Source organism: Lissotriton vulgaris, chromosome 11 (assembly GCF_964263255.1).
Source record: "Lissotriton vulgaris chromosome 11, aLisVul1.2, whole genome shotgun sequence".
NCBI classification, from domain to species: domain Eukaryota; kingdom Metazoa; phylum Chordata; class Amphibia; order Caudata; family Salamandridae; genus Lissotriton; species Lissotriton vulgaris.
In genome coordinates this window covers 133,668,903-133,688,869 of record NC_141699.1, presented here as the reverse complement: position 1 = coordinate 133,688,869, position 19,967 = coordinate 133,668,903, and the positions used below count along the sequence as shown (strand labels likewise).

General features: G+C 48.4%; 1 protein-coding gene across 1 annotated transcript in view; it reads left to right on the top strand.

Annotated features, from left to right (window-relative positions):
- DNAH10 (dynein axonemal heavy chain 10) overlaps nt 1-19,967 on the top strand; it is a 1,963,751-nt gene that overhangs the window by 432,909 nt on the left and 1,510,875 nt on the right. The window contains exons 15-16 of the mRNA XM_086942901.1: nt 4,356-4,525; nt 13,322-13,473. Of these exons, the coding sequence (XP_086799027.1) occupies nt 4,356-4,525; nt 13,322-13,473 (322 nt within the window). The remainder of the gene's footprint in view (nt 1-4,355; nt 4,526-13,321; nt 13,474-19,967) is intronic.

Genomic DNA, 19,967 nt, shown 5'->3' with positions numbered 1-19,967 from the left:
TGAGCACTCCATATGCATCTACCAAGAGACCTGGAGCTTGGAGCCGGCACACAGGGTGGGATTCTCCTCCTACTCTGTTCCTGCGCTAACCTCGGAAACAGGGAGGGGACGCCCCTCGGGCGGTCTACTCATATGGGTAGCAGCCTCCCTAGACTGCAGAGTAGAGGAGGTACAGACAGGTTGTCCGGATATCCAAAATATTATCCTAAGAGACCAAAGGGGTAGATTAGTTCTAAATGTCTACAATGTTTATGCCAGAGGGACTAAGGGCGGGAGGAAGTCACCTGTACTATCTCTCCTTGAGACCCTCCTGAATAAAACTCCATACCAGCCATGCACACTGGTCGCGGGCGACATGAATTGTACGTTCGAGCCCTTGGGCTCGGACGTTGCCCTTGACCAGGATGAGGAGGACATTAGGATAGGGATCCCTGTATTAGAGATCCCACCCATTAGGAGGTGGTCAGAAGTGGCGTTACAGCTATACTCCCTGAGCCTTGAACTAAACCTAAGGGCAGTTAATGGAAGGACAATCTCGGACAGGGGGGGTGCCCATACTTATAATAGACCAGGACACACCTCTAGGATAGACTACATCCTATTAGATGTATATCTCTGGAACCATGTGAAGGACATGGTTGTGGTACCGACGATTGAAAGTGACCACAACCCACTTTCCTTAACCATGGTCCAGTGGTGGTGCCCTGTAAAAAAGGGTCTTAATAACCCCATATTAGCTCCCCCCGATGAGTCTGTAATCTCACTCTGTGGAAGACGCATAAAATGGGCTGAACTGGTTCTCTCCGAGGAAAGGGTCGGAGAAATCTCAACCCTCTTAAACAAAGCAGTGACAACTCTGGGGTCCCCTTTAAAAGGGGTGGGCAGGGTGAGTGGACTTTTTGTCTCCCTAGTATAGGCCTTGACAAACGTGTTTACCATCCCTTCTAGTAAGTCAAGAAATAAGCGAATTAAAAAGCCAGGTGATGGGTGGTACACTCAAACATGCAGGGTACACAAAACAAGGCTTGTCGAGGCAGTGAAGCACAAATCCCACAGCGATATACAGGTAGCAAGGAAGGCCTACAACAGATACCTTAAAACCGCTAGGATGGAGTGGGAAGAGAAATTTTGGGAAGACCTACTCCATGCTAGCAAAAGTAGGGACTCAAGGGCCTTTTGGAACCTTGTAGGCTCCCGGAATAGGCCCGATGCAGCTATGAGACCCTGTAATATCCCCCGCAAAGTTGGGTAAAACACTTTGGGGCTTTATACCTCCCGGCAGATGGGGAATTAAATGTTAGGGTGAATTCCCCACTAGTATCCGAACCTCATGCCTATGATCTCTTTACTCCTTTAGAGATAGAAAAAGTAATAGGGTGGGTAGCCCCCCGCAAGGCAGCTGGTCCAGATGGCCTCCCGGGAGATCTTATGCGGGCACACCCAGTGGAGTGGGGAAGGGTTATCGCAGCTCTCCTTAATGACATCATGATGGGAGGGCCAGTGCCCGATTCCTGGAAGGGGGCGGTAGTGGTCCCGATTTATAAAAAAGGATGTAGAGAAAACCCGGGAACTACCGCCCAATAAGCCTGATAGACTCCACCCAAAAGATAGCAGGTAAAGCTATACTTGGAAGGATTCTCCACTGGGTGGAGGAGAATAACATACTATCAGACTTCCAGGCAGGTTTTCGGGCAGGAATGGGGACAATAGAGCAGGTGTTCAGGTTGGCACTTCTGGGGTGGAAGGTGGTGGAGCTGGGGTGGAAGGTGGTGGAGCTAGGCAAGGGCAGTCTATATCTGGCCTTTATAGACCTGAGGACTGCCTTTGACCTAGTTCCCCGGGAGGAGTTATGGAGGGTGCTTTATGAGCTGGGATTGCCTCCTTACATCTTGTCCCTCCTCATTAGCCTCCACGCCCATACCTTTGCTCAGGTCCGCTGGGGTAAAAACGGAGAGCTAACAGAGAAAATTCCAGTGTCTAGGGGTGTGAGGCAGGGATGCGTTCTGGCGCCCACCCTATTCTCATTATATGTGAATGGGGTGGTGGAATATCTCCAGCAAGAACCAGCCGACGCCCCCTGTCTCGGAGGAGTGCGGATCCCCACCCTGCTTTTTGCGGACGACACGCTCTTGATCTCCAAGACTCCGCAAGGCCTCCAGAAACTGCTAACCCGATTCCAGGATTTCTGTGTTGCAAAGGGACTAGTAATCAACGTGGACAAAACTAAGTACCTAGTCCTAAATCCTCCAAGGAAACTGGGCCGCCCTCCTATTCTTAACTCTGCTGCCTTGGAGAAAGTTTCCGAATTTGACTATCTCGGAATTCGGATTACAGATAGCATGACCTGGTCACCTCATATTGCTAAGATGGTCCTCAACCACAAGAGAGCAGGAGGAGCCCTCCTGAGGGAATTCCGGGCCTCACCTAGGAGGTCGCTTACCCCAGTAATTGATATCTACAAGGCTAAGGTAGTAACATCAGCCTTGTATGGGGCCGAACTGTGGGGACATTGCTGTCTGGACGCCCTGGCAACAGCGGAGAGTAAGCTCCTAAAATCCATAATCGCCATCCCTCTGAGCACCCCAACAGTACCGGTGCTGTTGGATACAGGCTGCAAAAACATCAAAGATCAAGCCCAGCTTCGCCCTCTCCTTCTATGGACATGAATCTGGAGGGGTGAAGAGTTAAAATCGTATGCTGATGGGTTGGCGGAGATAATGAGCTTGGGCGGTTGGGCAAAAATAAGATGGTTGAGAGACACTAAAAAACTTCTGGAGAAAATCGGACTGGGGGACTGTTGGTCATCACGTTCAGCTCCACCAAAAGAGGTCGTGAAGAGACTGTACTGGAATTGGGTTGCGGAACTACTAGTTACAAACCCGGAACATTGCAAGTCTACGGCTGCCTTTTTACTAGTAAAAGACGTTGTAGTTTTTGAGCCCTATCTGGACCTAATTACTCTTCCCTTTGACCGAGCACTGTATTTTAAATTTAGAGTGGGTTCGCTTCCACTTGGGGCGCTGGTATCAAAATGGAAATCAGGTGCTCACACGTCCTCGTATTGTGCATGTTGTCCTAATAGAATAGAGTCCATCACGCACATCCTATTCGAATGCCCGGACTATGTAAACCCCAGGAGCTTTTGGCTTAAACCCCTCTGCCGGAATATGGGTACACGTAGTTACCTAGTAGCCCTGCGTATCCTAATGACGGATACTTCTCCTCCTATTGTATGTGGCATAGCCAAATTTTTTAAACAGTTTTGGTTGATTCGTTGCAAGAGACTGTCAGTAGCGGTTTAATTCTTTTTTAGCTAATTTATTCTGGGCACTTCATGTCCTTTTATCTTTTTAATGTGCATTTAATATTGCCTTCTTAAATGATGTTTTTGTAGATTTTTAAATGGCTGTATTGTGTGTACGCTTATAAGATATCTTGCATATCGAATAAAAGCTTATCAATCAATCAGTAATAACTTTTTAAACTATATTTCTTGTCCAGTGATACTTAAAACTCAATATTTTGTTCAAACACCCATTTGCATGTACTGGAACTCTAATTTCTTATGCATGACATTCTTCTATACATATACATTATATTCTAATTTATGAATCCTTCCTTTTCAGTCAAGCAAATTGTTATTCTCAAGTGACAATCCCAGCCTGTAGAAGAGTTCAGATAAATGTTTAAGAAAACGCTTCAAAATTCGGTTTCACAACTTTTAGAGATCTTTTCTTTATTTCCAAATTCCATTGATGGGAATCCTTAGGAAGCAATACGTCATGGCAAGGGAATTACGTAATCCATGTAGTGAAGTCCTGGCTGGGTCTACACGGTGTCTCCATTGCCTAGTAAAGGATTCTGTAATCCATGAATGAAGTTCTACTCAGCAATCCAAGATGGCTTCTCCCTATCTAGAATATGTGAGAGTTTGTGGCCTGCTGGGAAACATAGTTTGTTGTTAGCAGCTGTCCCTTAGTGTGCTCTCATGTGCGTACTGACTCAGTACAGACAGCGCTGTTACTGGTGACAGCATCCCTTTCCTTCTCCGAAGGGAACTTAGTGGTGCAGTAAGCAGTATTTCTTGACACAGTATTTAGCCAAAATAATTAACAGCTCTGGGTTATAAAGCAACACAGAGACTAAGACATTTCTAGGGGTGCTTGAAATTTCTTAGTTTTAGGTCTATTTCTGAAGATTTGCAATTTGCTATAGAAAACTGTGCCACTTTATTTGCCACTCGAGTACGACTATTTTAAAATTTCCTGTTTAACACTACAAATACTTCGATTAACATAATCTGAAAATATCTCTAATGCTCTTTTGTTTACTAACCTTTGATTTACTCTTGGAAGCACTTGGACATGAGCAATACAGAAATAGTTGACAAAAATGTCCGCTACATTGTTAACTTTGCACCTGAGCTTCGAGAAATTATCACGGAGACAAAACATTTGGAGCAGCTTGGATTTACTGTTCCTGAACTGGCAAGAAATGTTGCGCTCCAGGAAGACAAGTTTTTAAGGTAGGAGTGAAATAGTATTGTGTGCCATCAATTTATAATGTGTATTGTTCATTTTATGTGTTTTAAGTGTTTTCAATTTATTTGCAAGGCACTCTCAATTAAGTGCTAGATCAGATGTAACTAGAAAATCCAATAGTAAAGCAATACGAATAGAAATTTACATCAGTATAAGAGGTCCAAACATGTTACACAGTTGGGGACTTTCCATAGAAGTTAGAGATGTTAGAGATTCATATTAATATAAGAGGCCCAAACAGGATTTACAGATGACAACCTGATATAGAAGATGGTGAGGTTAGGGACTTCAGAAGATACTTAACATGAGTGTACTGATATAAACGGCCAAGTAGGACATAATACATTTTTTTTTTTTTTTTTTTTGGAAAACCTTTATTTGTATAAAAATACACCGCTATTCAGCCATACATCCCGGAGGCCAGGCAGCATTGAGGTAGCAGGTAAATTCGTGTACCAAGCTGTTAGCAGAAGCAATCAGGTTTAATTTTCAAATAGAACAAAACTCAAGAAGAAATAAACCATGGAATAAGAAAGCCGCACAGGCTAGGAAAGGAAGTATGAGAAACAAGAAAGAAAAAGGGAAGGAAATAGGCTGAGGACGGATCTTAGACAGTGGGTTTGCATCGCGGGGAGAGGTCAAGGGCTACACACCCTAAGCAGCTCACAATACTATTAGCAACAGTGGGTCGTGTGGGGAGTTTCACAACAGGATAAACAGCATGGAACCACGGGTAAGGGGGCACTACGGGGACAGCTGGACATCAGATTCCATCTCCACTGGGGGTGCACAAATATCACCTCGGTACGAGTTCCAAGCTCCCCACACAGACCTCCACATTCTGGGTTTGCCCCTGGCCACGTACACTGTCTTCTCACGCAGCATGCACCAGTCCATGTTGGTTTCCCACAAACTGAGCGAGGGAGGAACAAGCGCACCCCACTTCTGAGCGATGTCTCTCTTGGCCACCATGTTGCCCAGGGTGACCCAACGGGTCTGGGCAACACTGTAGTCATTTGGGCCCCAAATATTGAGGAGGCATCGCCGGGCCTCCGCTGGTAAAGCCACACCAGTCACCTCCTTCATCACGTCATGCACACGTGCCCAATATCGAGTGACCTCAGGACATTCCCATATAATGTGCATGAAGGTCGCAGTCATACCACATCCCCTCCGGCACATACCATCCAGTGAGAGCCCCATATGTATACATAATACATTTCTTGGGACATTTGAGCAGAGCCTAAGATTAATGTTAACTATTTTGAAATCTATCCTACCCAATATAAGCCACTTAAATGTGCCTTTTCTTTTTTCGTATTCAATAAAATTGATCAGTCTCTTATAAAAAAAAGCCTCAAGGTTTTGGCAGGTATGACTAATGGTGTATTTACTTTTCATAAATGCAATATGACTATATATGCCATAGGATATAATGGGATTTATATTTCAGCGGACAGAAAAATCCTTCACTGTTGTGACAGAGTAATCCGTCCGCCGATATCTAAATCAGGACCTTAGTCTCTGCAGGGGAAACAAGCCCAGTTTAAAGTAAATATGTGAGCCTGCCTGGGGTACAGGTTAGCTCCCCCTTTGCTCCAATATCCACTTCATCAATGATTAGCTGCTATCATCTCTTTGGCATGCCAGGACATCCCCAGATTTATTCGTTATTATATGCAGACAGTACAGTATTAATTACAATAACTGAGTTAGCACTCAGTAGCCAACTTCTTTTCTTTTGATCTACTGCATTATGAAGAAATTAAATATCAATGCTAGGATAAGCAAAATGACTTCTGAAATATATCCAAAATAAAAAACATTCCAGCATGGAGCTGGGCTTGTGCAGGAATCATACAATTTTTGTCAGTATCTGTTTCAAGGTTTTCAGCTCTAAACATAGATTTCTTTGTGAATTACGATGAGGAGCTAGGCACACCATTCACAACCTTTTCTCCTTGCAGTTCTCAAGGTATCGCAAAATGCACTTTGTGACTCAGATAAGTTTTTCCGACTTGCAGCGTACCTTTAGTATATTGCAGCACACTCTTTAGTGGGTGAAAAGTCTGCTATTTTGCGGTTCACAGGTTTAATAACCACAAGATCTTGGTCATAAACCTCAATGCAACATATAATCTGTGCAAATCACATAATTCTCCTTGTCCCTCCCCTATTTTAGCACTCAACAACCTACTTTTAAATCTCCTTATACAAGAATGAAAACACACATCTGACTTTAACCTCCCTTTACCATCTGATGGCTTCCCCAGATGAAGTAGCTGGGCACCTCCGACGTTAGTGAGGAGGCAGGTAACCAATTTGCTCCACAGAGTGGTTGTGGCTGCTGATGCAGTACTCCCTTAAGACCCAACACAGGACTCTGTAGCGTCGCATACCCTTAGTGGGAGACAGTACTGCTGCTTTCTTTTTCTGTCAACAATCTCCTCAACCCATTTTCTAAGGCATAGCTGCTAATAATGCTGCTTAGATTGCCACTCATGCTTACTGGTGTTAATTTGTATCATATTTCTTTATTGGCATTAATTGAGAGTCACCACAAATTGTATAGGGTACAGTTTTCGACATGTTCATAAGGTGGGTGGACAGACACTTCCTTGAAGTTCAACAATCCTCACTAGTGTTTTTGTACTGCATTGCTTTCATAATTATGTCTTCCCCTTAGTGCATGGTCATATTAGGAAGGAGAACCACATCTATTTTTGCTAAGATCACTTTACCGCCACTGCTGCGGTGAGGCGCCCCTAGTGAGCTGAGGAGCCATCCTCCCCTGTACAACCCTATGGTGGCTGCCTTTCCCTGATCGCAGACCGTCAATCAGGGGTCTGCTGCCTGTCTCAGAGGTTCAGCCATGGTCTTCGCAAAGGCAATCTGACCAACTTGTAATACGGCGGTCGGACCGCCGAGCTCTCCACGGTCGGACCGCCACTGCTGGTACGGCAGTCCTCAGACCGCCAAACTTGAAATGAGGCCCAAAATATCTCCTCACAATTGACATCAAGCCTATAGACAACCAACACTGTGTAACTATGTACCAACAAAAGAAAACTTTGATAAAACACACAGGAGTTCTAGGCTTGCCAATTTTAATTAGTGAAGGTCTTTATTTTGATGGTGGCATATTTCGTGATGTTGAAATCATTATTGCAGTGTTATATAATCTAAAAATGCAAAGTCTGCTGTCAGGCAACTGCTAGACAAGAAGGAAAGTGATTAAGATGTCAGAGCTTTATTAGTCATTGAGGATAGGGCCTGGGTCACTTGGCAACTGGGTACAAGGCGTGGTTTTTGCTCAGACATAGTACTCAATCCTGCTGCACACAGCTAAAGACCATCTGCTGTGGATTAATATATCAATATCAGTGCAGGCCCAGAGTTCAACACCTGCTCCTCACGGTTGAAGGCCATGAGCAGCACATTATGTACACACAAGTTTAGGTTAGGCATTCTGAAATACATTGAACAATTACAGCCTTACAGGTGATCTTTTAGGTAATTCAATACTGTACATTAGTGTGCTCTTTTAAATATATGTCACTTCATAGAATGTCCCACTGTTTCTCCGTGTTTGATTGAGCATTCGATTTTTGTCTTTTTTTGAAAAATAATCATTTCCAATTTCTCAGTTTTTGTTTTGCTGTGAGCTGTTTTGATCACATCTAGTGGGTATCCTCTTTGCTTGACTCTGTCAGTAGCATTCACTGGTGCACTTTATGCAGATTTTTATTTATTGCAGTCCTTTGTCTTTGGAGGATAGTTTCCCCCCCTCCGCCTCCATTTTGTTTGTTGTTGTCGTCCTCGTGTGCCCGCCCCGCCTCCCAGCTGAGACGCCCTCGCCCCTCCCCCTCCACTCTCCATATATGACAGTAGTTCCCGCGTGCAGCGTTTACGCGCAGCGACCGCGCCCAATCCGCGCCGAAGGTGCGCCAAAGGTAAGCCCGTCTACGCCCGTCCGCGCCTGGACCGCGCCCAGCTCCAGACCCCCTGCCCCTCGCAATGCCCAGCCCTCCCGCATTACTTACGACTCCTCCACCCTCCTAGCCCTCAACCCCGGCCGCTCCCCCAACTGCATCCAAGCCGCTCCTGGACACACCCATGGACCTTTCTCATGCTACTCCTGCAAATTCATCTGCTCCGTCAACCACTCCGCTACGATCACACCTCAGATTCCCAACACCAACCACCTACAATGCATCCTTCTCAACACCCGCTCGGTCCACAGGCACGCCATTGACTTATGGAATCTACTAGACACCATCTCTCCAGACGTCGCCTTCCTAACAGAAACATGGATGAACGCTTCCTCCGCCCCAGACATCACCATTGCCATCCCTGAAGAATATAAGATCACACGCAAGGACCGTACCGGCCACACAGGAGGAGGCATCGCCATCGTCCATAAAGAATCAATCCACATTTCAACCAGCTCTGACGTCAATCTCGCCAACTCTGAACACCTTCACTTCCAGATCCACATCGACCCCAAGACCACACTCAGAGGCACCCTCCTCTACAGACCACCAGGACCCGCGCAAAATTCAGTGAAGACATCACGGACTTCATCACTCCACACGCGCTCCCCTCCAAAGATTACATCCTTCTGGGAGACCTCAACTTTCACCTTGAAAAGAACAACGATCGCAACACCACCACCCTCTTGGACAACCTCGCCAACCTCGGACTTAAACAACTGGTCACTTCCCCCACCCACATCGCAGGTCACACACTCGACCCCATCTTCACCTCCAGTAATCACGTCTCCTTCAGCCACACTACGGATCTCCTCTGGACTGACCACAGCTGCGTTCACTTCACCTACAACAAGCCGAAACCCATCAACCACCCCCAACCAACTCTGCAAAGAAACTGGAACAAAATCACCATCGACCAGATCTCCTCATCGCTCCTTCTAAACACCCCAGCCCACTCTTCTAACGCAGACCAAGCCGCCACCAACTTCACCCTATGGTTATCCAACACCGCCGACATCCTAGCACCACTGAAAAAACGTCAAAGCAAACCTGGCAGCAAGAAGGCCTCATGGTTCAACGATGATCTTAAGAAGTCCAAGAAACTCTGCCGCTCCCTTGAAAAGGCCTGGAAAAAAGACCCAACCTCCATCACCAAGGACGCCTTCAAAAACGCCACCCGCACACACCACCAACTAATCCGAAAGGCCAAGAAAACAGCATTCAAGGATCGACTAGACAACAACGCCCACAACAGCAAGGAACTTTTCAACATCGTCAAGGAATTTACCAATCCCTCGGCCAACTCCAACGACATCACCCCCTCTCAAGCCCTCTGCGACTCCCTGGCTTTATTCTTCCACAACAAAATTGCAGACATCCACAACAGCTTCGACAACCAACCCGGAGACCAACCCACCCAACCATATGCTGAACATTCTCCCCCCCTGAACACCCTTTACGACTGGAACCCAATCTCCACTGAGGACACCATCCGCCTGATGAACTCCATCCACTCAGGACCCCCCACAGACCCATGTCCTCACCACATCTTCAACAAAGCAGACTTCGTCATAGCACCGCACCTCCGAGACGTCATCAACTGCTCCTTCAATTCCGCCACCTTCCCGGAAAGCTGGAAACACGCTGAACTCACCGCCCTTCTGAAAAAACCCACAGCGGACCCCAAAGAACTCAAAAACTACCGCCCCATCTCGCTCCTTCCTTTCCCGGCCAAAGTCATCGAGAAAGCTGTCAACAACCAGCTCGCCGCCTTCCTCGAAGCCAACAAATCCCTCGACTCCTCACAGTCTGGCTTCCGAGCAAAACACAGCACTGAGAACGCCCTCATCGCAGCAACAGACAACATTCGAACTCTACTGGACAACGGAGACACAGTCGCCCTCATTCTCCTCGACCTCTCCGCAGCCTTCGACACAGTCTGCCACAGCACCCTTTTACAACGCCTCAGAAACATCGGAATATACGAAAAGCACTTGAATGGATCACCTCGTTCCTAACCGGAAGAACCCAGAGAGTCCGCCTTCCACCTTTCAAGTCCGAGGCCACTGAAGTCATCTGTGGCGTACCACAAGGATCCTCTCTCAATCCCACCCTCTTCAACGTATACATGAGCCCCCTCGCGGCCATCGCCCGTCAACACAACCTCAACATCATCTCTTACGCGGATGACACTCAACTGATCCTTTCTCTCACCAATGACCCCAGCACCGCCAAAACTAACCTACACGAAGGAATGAAAGAAGTTGCCGAATGGATGAAACACAGCCGTCTGAAACTGAACTCAGATAAAACAGAAGTCCTCATCTTAGGTACATCCCCCTCTGCATGGGACGACTCTTGGTGGCCAGAAGCCCCTGGAAAAGAACCCATCCCGACAGACCACGCACGGAACCTAGGCGTTATCCTGGATTCTTCACTCTCAATGAACAGACAAGTCAGCGCCGTCTCCTCATCCTGTTTCAATATTCTTCGCATGCTCAAAAAAACATTCCGATGGATCCCCACCGAAACCAGAAAAACAGTCACCCATGCTCTGGTCACGAGCCGACTGGACTACGGAAACACCCTCTACGCAGGCACTACCGCTAAACTCCAGAAAAAACTCCAACAAATCCAAAACGCCTCAGCCAGGATCATATTAGACATCCCGCGTAACGAACACATCTCGGGTCACCTGAAAAACCTCCACTGGCTACCCGTCAATAAGAGGATCACTTTCCGACTTCTAACCCACGCACACAAATCACTCTACGATATCGGACCAGAATGCCTCAACTCACGATTGTCCTTCTACACCCCCTCCCGCCAACTACGTTCTTCCAGCCAAGCCCTCGCCACTGTACCTCGCATCAACAAGACCACCATGGGAGGTAGATCCTTCTCATACCTGGCAGCTAAAACATGGAACTCACTCCCCACTTACCTTCGCCTTACCCAGAACCACCTAGCATTCAGAAAGCAACTTAAAACGTGGATATTTGACAAGTAATCCTCCTCCCCTCCCGAAGCGCCTTGAGACCCTCTGGGTATGTAGTGCGCTATATACATTCTTTGACTTTGACTTTGACTTTACCTGGCGTAAATAATGTTCTGTTCGAATAATAAATCTCTGTATGGCTATCATAAGTAAACATCAAATTGGATTGATTGTTGTTGAGGTTTTAGTAGATATCTTCAAAGCTTCCATCAGGACCAATCTAAATTTTTAGCACATGTACTGTAGCCAGAGCATGAACATTATCTTCTTCATATAACTAATTGTCTACTTCCTACCAGCTTCTTGTAAAGTGTGCATTGTTTGTGGCAAAATAATCTGCTCAGAAGGGCCTCATTTCAAGTGAATGATGTATATTTTTAAAGACAAATATTGTTTAAACACAAAGAATCATTTCCCAGAGCATCTTAGAATATATCAGTTTTTTCAGATGTTCTGCCTGAAGGATGTATCTAATGGCTTCTATGCCTATGTCAAAATCAGAGCGGTACAAAAGGGGGTGGTGATGGACGGAGCATCTGAACCTTTCAAATACTCACACCCAGTCAAACGATCTGGGTTTAATCCATCACCGTTCTTTAGCCCACTCTACCACCCCAATTCAGACATGGCCATATGCAAATCAGTCTGACCATGTGCCTCATGGGAACAGTCCAGCCCGAACTGCCAAGCCATGCCTTCCCTGGACCGGAAACAAGCTTCCGAGGACCGGTTTCTGACATTTCAGCCGTCTTCAGCCAGGCTTGCTTGAACCCAGTGGCAAAGTGAGAAAGGGACTCACGCACGTCTGAGCATACCCTACCAACTTATGGCGAACAAAGCGGTACAAAAGGGTGTGTTGATGGACGGAGCATCTGAACCAATCAAACACTCACACCCAGTCAAAAGATCTGGGTTTAATCCATCACTGTTCTTTTGCCCACTCTGCCACCCCAGTTTAGACATGGCCTTATGCAAATCAGTCTGACCCTGTGCCTCATGGGAACAGTCCAGCCCGAACTGCCAAACCATGCCTTCCCTGATCCGGAAACAAGCTTCCTAGGACCGGTTTCTGGCATTTCAGCCGTTTTCAGCCAGAACGGTGATGGATTAAACCCAGATCTGCTGACTAGGTGTGAGTGTTTGATTGGTTCAGATGCTCCGTTCATCACCACCCCCTTTTGTACCCCTATGCAAAATCAGGGCACTTGTTAGGTAATGAATCCACATCCCTTGTTACAAATTGATAGGTCGATTTCCAAGATATAGGTTGTAAATATTTTCAAAGGTTCCTTCTTTTTATATGTGTTTAGGGCCTTGTTCAGATGCCCAGCAATGTGTTAATGTATGTAGATGTATTTTTTTTAAACAAAAATGTGAATTTATGATTACTGCAATCCATTTACCTGGTGGGTTATTGGGAAATGTGATGATTTTAGATAAGAACTGTATAACTGGTGATAATATATGTATACTCCTGTTCATCTATTAGATTAGTATATTGTAATACTTTCTTCTGAAATGTCTCCTGAACTACCTTACGGGGATTAGTCTAGGGTTTCTTGTAACATTTTGTGTCTGATAGCAGGTGGTACACTTTGACTGTGGAAATTAATATTTGCAGTCTTTCTTGTCTCCTTTACCAGAGCAGGCCTGGTATCAGTTCTCTTTAGTATTGGGTTTCCTCTTTCTCTCCTGATTTACCTCCATCTTTTTCTTCGCATTCCCTGCAATTTCCTCTTTACTGTAAAGAGTATGTTTTACACTACAGATTCTACCTGTTCTTTTTCCAGATTCACATATGGAATAAATCATATGATAACTGAATACGATAAACTGATGCATTTGTTGAACGATGCAGAGACACAGCTTCTTGAAGACCATATACGGGATCTCACTAAAGTGCTTCGCTCTGGGCACAAAAGACTGAACTGGAACTCCTTAGGTACAAAATATATAAAACATGAGTAAATGTTGAACTTGTTATCTCAATAAGGTTAATGATGAACATAGCTGTGCAGGTTTTAGATATTTAAACTATTAAAGTGTTTGTGCGGTTACCTCTCTTTTTACTTTCTATTACACTGATCTTACCACCATCACATTTCCAGTCGTATTATGTTGTGCAAGTTAAAATACTTATTCCCATTTCAAAACTATATTTTTACTTTTAATGCCAAGTATTACCATAGTGGTTTCTTGATTTACGTGAATTGTGGATGGTCTAACCACACAGAGCTACGCTAGCAGCACAAATCTTCAATAAACCAAGGTCTCAAAATATTACCCATCCCACTTTCATCAAACTACTTAACACCTCACTGAGCGAGGCCCAGGTCCCTCAACCTTGGAAACACGCCATGGTGGTCCCTTTATTAAAAAAATCAGGTGCTGATTCTTCCAACCCCGCCAACTTTCGCCCGATATCCTTGCTGCCGATCTTTTCGAAGATATTGGAGAGACACATAAACTCGCAGCTCTCAAAACTGGTCGAAAACATCGCCTTTCTCCATCCTTCGCAGTCGGGATTCCGGCCTAGGCACTCTACTGAGACAGCTCTCCTGGGGGTTACGGAGAGTCTAAGGCACGGTGTCGACCAAGGTAACACCATGGCGCTCATCCTGCTGGATTTGAGCGCAGCGTTCGACACCGTGTCACATTCCATCCTTATCGACTCTCTGAAATCTCTAGGAGTGGGCGGCCAGGCCTTGGCCTGGTTGGTGTCTTTTCTTAACGACCGTAGTTTCCAAGTGTTCTCCCCTAAAGCAGCCTCCACCATTTGTCAATCCACCCGTGGTGTTCCTCAAGGTTCAATCCTTAGTCCTTTATTATTTAATATTTATGTTAAACCATTAGCATCCATTGTAGAACAGGCTGGACTTACCCTGTACTCGTACGCGGATGACACCCAGATTGTCTTCTCCCTATCAGGGAGAGACGAGAACAACATCTCCGCACTCAAATCAGGCCTCACTCTTGTGGCCGATTGGATGCGGAGAAACTGTCTCAAACTGAATGGGGAGAAGACCGAGGTGGTCATCTTGGGCCGGAATAAACATCTCTGGGGTCCCTGCCATTGGCCCACTGAACTGGGTACTGCGCCAACACCTTCCACCACTGTCCGCAACCTGGGTGTTATCATAGATGATAGATTATCTATGCGACAACAGGCCACCAAGGTTGCAGCCATCTGTTTCTCTACGTTACGATGGCTCCACAAGATTCTGTGGATGCTTCCTCTCTCTTCCCGCCGAACCGTAGTCCAGGCGTTGGTAACATCCCGCCTGGACTATGGCAACATCCTTTATCTGGGCGCAGACAAAGCCACCTTACAGGTGTTACAGGTAGTACAAAATGCAGCCGCACGCCTTCTAAAAAACATTCCCAGACGTTCCTCAGCCAAGGCCGCCTTACAAGATCTTCACTGGCTGAGTATCCCTGAACGCATCAAATTCAAAGCACTCTGCTATATGTTTAAGATTAAGCAAGGAAGTGCCCCAACCTACCTCCAAAAACTGATAACTCCGTATAAACCCCTACGGCCACTAAGGTCATCGGACATGGGAAATTTTACCATGCCAAGATGGAAGTTGACAAAAATGGGAGGCCGCTCCTTTTCCACCTTGGGGCCCAAATACTGGAACTCACTCCCACTGGCTCTAAAATTAGAGACCAACCTGTTCCACTTCTGCAAGGCCTTAAAGACATTACTTTTTTCACAACGTGTCATATAGTCTGTTTGACTCATTTCAGGTGAAGCTGCCTCCTTTCTTCTCTAGTCTATCCCTTGCGCCGGGAAACCCATTGTGGGTAGCTGTGCGCGATACAAGCTTAAATAAAATAAATAAACAAAAGAAAGAACTCTCTTGCACAGTATATTCTGTATAGTAATATAGGTGTCCCCTGACACAGGGTTATAGAATTTTAAAAGAGGATAGAGACAGGGCACCATATGCGTGTGTTTTTACTCTTTTACTTGATGTGATCAGCGAATCTATAAGAAACAGGTTAGTATTAGATTCCATACCTTAAATATCCCCAGGCGTCCGACTGGATCCGGAAACTTTTGCGAAGCAGTACCCTTGCGCCTCGGTAGGCGTCGTCTGCGGCTCCGCATCCGTCGTCGCCGTCGTGGGCACCGTGATGACGTCGTCGGAGTACTTAGACGCCGCCTCCGCGTGCTGACGTCAGTTCTTCTTTTTACCGCGCCAGCAAGCGCAGATCCGGAAAAAGTGGTACCTTAGTCATTTTTTGACTAAACTTTTTGTGACTGATCTTTTTGATCATTTTTCGAGTCTTCAACTCCGAACGGGGCCGGTAGGGATGCCAGGTTTTAAACCCTGTGAGGGCTGCGACTGACTGATGTCGGTCACCGGCCTTCACTGCCGGTGTCTACACTGTCTCGGCGTCAACCACGATGACAAGACCTGCTCCGACGCCGTGATAGGTCCCGGTCCAGACGGAGGTCGAGGGACCGGTCGCGGGGTCGGAGCCATCATAGCTCTGGGAGTCGACATCACTCCTCAGGTTTGAAGTCGTCAGGTAAGTACAAGAAGTCAGAGAGACGTCATCGCACTTCCGACTCCCCCCGATGCATGCGCGACGCGGCCGGGGGTTCGGGTGAAACCGCCCACGCGGGTCCGTCGGAGTCGCGGGCGTCGCGGCCTGCCCCATACCCTCCGGTCCCTGGGCAGCACGTGACGCCGGATGAGATCGAGCTCTTCCTCATGGCCATGAGGTCCCTCACTCCTCCTGCGGGCTCCGCGGCGCCTTCGGGCCAAGTGGACCCGTCTGGGGGCCCTAGCGGGTCAGCGGCTTCGGCCCAGACGCCGGCGGGTGTTTCAGTTCCGACGCCGCCGGCGCCTTCGGGCTCGGCGCCGCAGGGCCCCACAGGATCCGCTTTTGGATCCGGGTTGCCGCCGGTTGACTTGACGACCTCATCCGGGCCGGTCCCTCAGGTGTCACCTCCGGCGCCGTCTTCGGGCGGCGCCGTCCCGATGCCCCCCTCAATCCGGTTCCGGCGCCGGAGTGGCGCCGCTCTCGACGTCAATTGGGGAGTTTTACTTCAACAAACCGGCCCCATCCATTGACAACCCTGATTATCAGGAGATGGGTGATGAGGTGTATTGGGAGGGGTCTGAGGACCCTCTGACACAGGAGTGTCAGTCCCAGGAGGACTGGACAGGTGGACTTGGGGATGCCAGTGGTCTGGACACCTCACCAGACACAGATTTTGTCTCGCCTCCTACCATGGCTAAGGAGGAGGGTGCAACCTACAGTGTGGTGTTGACGCGGGCTGCCAAGGCCTTGGGCCTTGAGCTCCCCATCGCGGCCGTGAGGACTAACCTCCTCACTGAGGTCCTTAAACCGCAGTCATGCTCGGCTGAGCCTCTGCTGCAGTTTAACGAGGCCTTGACTGACGTTCTTTTGGGCACGTGGTCCAGGCCCGCTACGGGTTCGCCTGTAGATAGGAATGTGGCCAGACGCCACCGCCCAGCCCCGGGCAACCCATGTTTCCTGTCCACCCACCCCACCCCCGAGAGCCTGGTCATCCAGGCTTCAAATTCCCAGACCGCATTCCAGGCGGCCCCGCCGGACTGGGAATCCAAGTGGTATGAGCAGTACGGCAAGAAGGTATTCTCCTCCCTGAGTCTGGCACTGCGGTCCTCCAGCACCGCATGCCTCTTGGGCTGCTACACCCACTCTCTGTGGGACACGGTCGCGGAAGTGCTGCCAGAATGCCCGTTGGAGGTACGGGCTAAACTCGGCCAAGCCCTTGTGGAAGGCCGGGATGCAGCGCGATATTCTATCCGGTGTGGGCTGGATACCACCGACTCACTGGGCAGAGCGATGGCAATGACGGTGGCAATTCGTCACCACCCCTGGTTGAGGTCCGCCAACTTCTCGGCTGATGTCCAGAATACTCTCATGAACATGCCGTTTGATGGCCGTCGCCTGTTTGGCGACAAGGCAGACCATGCGCTTGAGCGCTTTAAGGACTCCAGGGCTACAGCCAGGTCCTTGGGCCTCTCGGCCCGCGCCAGCAAACGGGTGCCATTCGCTCCTTTCGTGGCCAAGGAAGGGGCGCCCCCACACGTGCTTCCAGCCACGCGCCGCAAACGAACATTCAACACAGTGGCGGCCGTGGAAACTGCCGTGGAGGTGGTCGGGGACAACGGCAAGGTCAGTCCACACCTTCCCCCGCAGCATCCGCCTCAAAACCCTCCTAGTCCGTGCTTTCAGGCCCATGTGACGCCAGTGGGGGGCAGGGTTCGCCATCACCTCCTCCACTGGCGCACTGTCACATCGGACAGGTGGGTGCTGCAAATCGTCCGAAGGGGCTACTCCCGCCCCTTGAAGGCGACCCCTCTAGCCATGCCACCGCAATACCACCGCGTATCGGGGGATCATTTGCAACTTCTACAGGAGGAAGTTACAGCCCTCTTGGCCAAAGGGGCCATCGAGCGCGTTCCTGGGCCAGAAGTAGGGTGTGGTTGCTATTCCCACTACTTTCTGGTACCCAAGAAGGGCAAAGGGGGCCTACGACGCATCTTGGATCTACGGAACGTCAACGGCTTCCTCCGGAAGGAGAAGTTCAAAATGCTGACACAGGCTCAGGTTTTAGCTGCCCTGGACCCAGGAGACTGGATGGTAGCGTTGGACTTGCAGGATGCTTATTTCCATATCCCCGTCCTGCCGGCCCACCGGCACTACCTGCGGTTCACGGTTGGCCACGAGCACTTTAAGTTTACTGTGCTCCACTTCGGCCTTACAAGCGCCCCACGGGTGTTCACAAAGGTGATGGCGGTGGTCGCAGCTCATCTGCGCAGGTTAGGGGTTTCAGTCTACCCCTACCTCGACGACTTGTTGAAGGCGGGCTCTCCCCAAACAGTCGTCAGCCACCTCCAGACGACGGCAGACCTCCTGCACCAGCTGGGGTTTTCCGGTCTGGGAAAGACATGGCTTGGTAGTTCGGACTGGACTGTTCCCATGAGGCACAGGGTCAGAGCTGATTTGCATATAGCCAGTGTCTAACCCAGTGTGGTGTGGAGTGCAAATAAACGATGGATTTAGGCCCTGATCCTTGTACTGGAGTGAATGTATGACATTGTTCTACATTCTGTCCATCAACTGTGTTTTTTGCAATTTTCACCCAGAGTGTGCTGGGTATACTCAGACGTGAGTCCCAGGCTCTCCACACCACTGGAGTCAAGCTATCCAGGCTGATGAAGGCTGATAGCCAGAAACCGGTCCTTGGATGCTTGATTCCGGTCTGGGAAATACATGGCTTGGTAGTTCGGACTTGACTGTTCCCATGAGGCACAGGGTCGGAGCTGATTTGCATATAGCCAGTGTCTAACCCAGGGTGTTGTGGAGTGCAAAAAAACGATGGATTTAGGCCCAGATCCTTGTACTGGGGTGAATGTATGACATTGTTCTACATTCTGTCCATCAACGGTGTTTTTTGCAATTTTCACCCCGAGTGTGCTGGGTATACTCAGACGTGAGTCCCAGGCTCTCCACACCACTGGAGTCAAGCTATCCAGTCTGATGAAGGCTGATAGCCAGAAACCGGTACTTGGATGCTTGATTCCGGTCTGGGAAAGACATGGCTTGGCAGTTCGGACTGGACTGTTCCCATGAGGCACAGGGTCAGAGCTGATTTGCGTATTGCCAGTGTCTAACCCAGGGTGGTGTGGAGTGCAAAAAAACGATGGATTTAGGCCCAGAATCTTGTACTGGGGTGAATGTATGACATTGTTCTACATTCTGTCCATCAACTGTGTTTTTTGCAATTTTCACCCCGAGTGTGCTGGGTATACTCAGACGTGAGTCCCAGGCTCTCCACACCACTGGAGTCAAGCTATCCAGGCTGATGAAGGCTGATAGCCAGAAACCGGTCCTTGGATGCTTGATTCCGGTCTGGGAAAGACATGGCTTGGTAATTCGGACTGGACTGTTCCCATGAGGCACAGGGTCAGAGCTGATTTGCATATTGGCAGTGTCTAACCCAGGGTGGTGTGGAGTGCAAATAAACGATGGATCTGAAAGAGACACATTAGTGATAGATTCCTTATCCTAGAATATCCCCAGGCGTCAGACTGGATCCGGAAAGTTTTGCGTAGCAGTACCCTTGCGCGTCAGTCGGCGTCGTCTGCGGCTCCGCGTCCGTCGTCGGCGTCGTGGGCGCCGTGATGACGTCGTCGGAGTACTTAGACGCCGCCTCCGCGTGCTGACGTCAGTTCTTCTTTTTTCCGCGCCAGCCAGCGCAGATTTGGAAAGAGCAGTTCCCTAGTCACTTTTTAACTAAACTTTTTTGTGATCTTTTGATCCATTTCAAAGTCTGTACGACTCCGACGGTGCCTTTAGGGATGCCCGGATTCAAGCATTGCGACAAGTGCGACCGTACCATGTCGGTCACGGATCCCCACCGCGAGT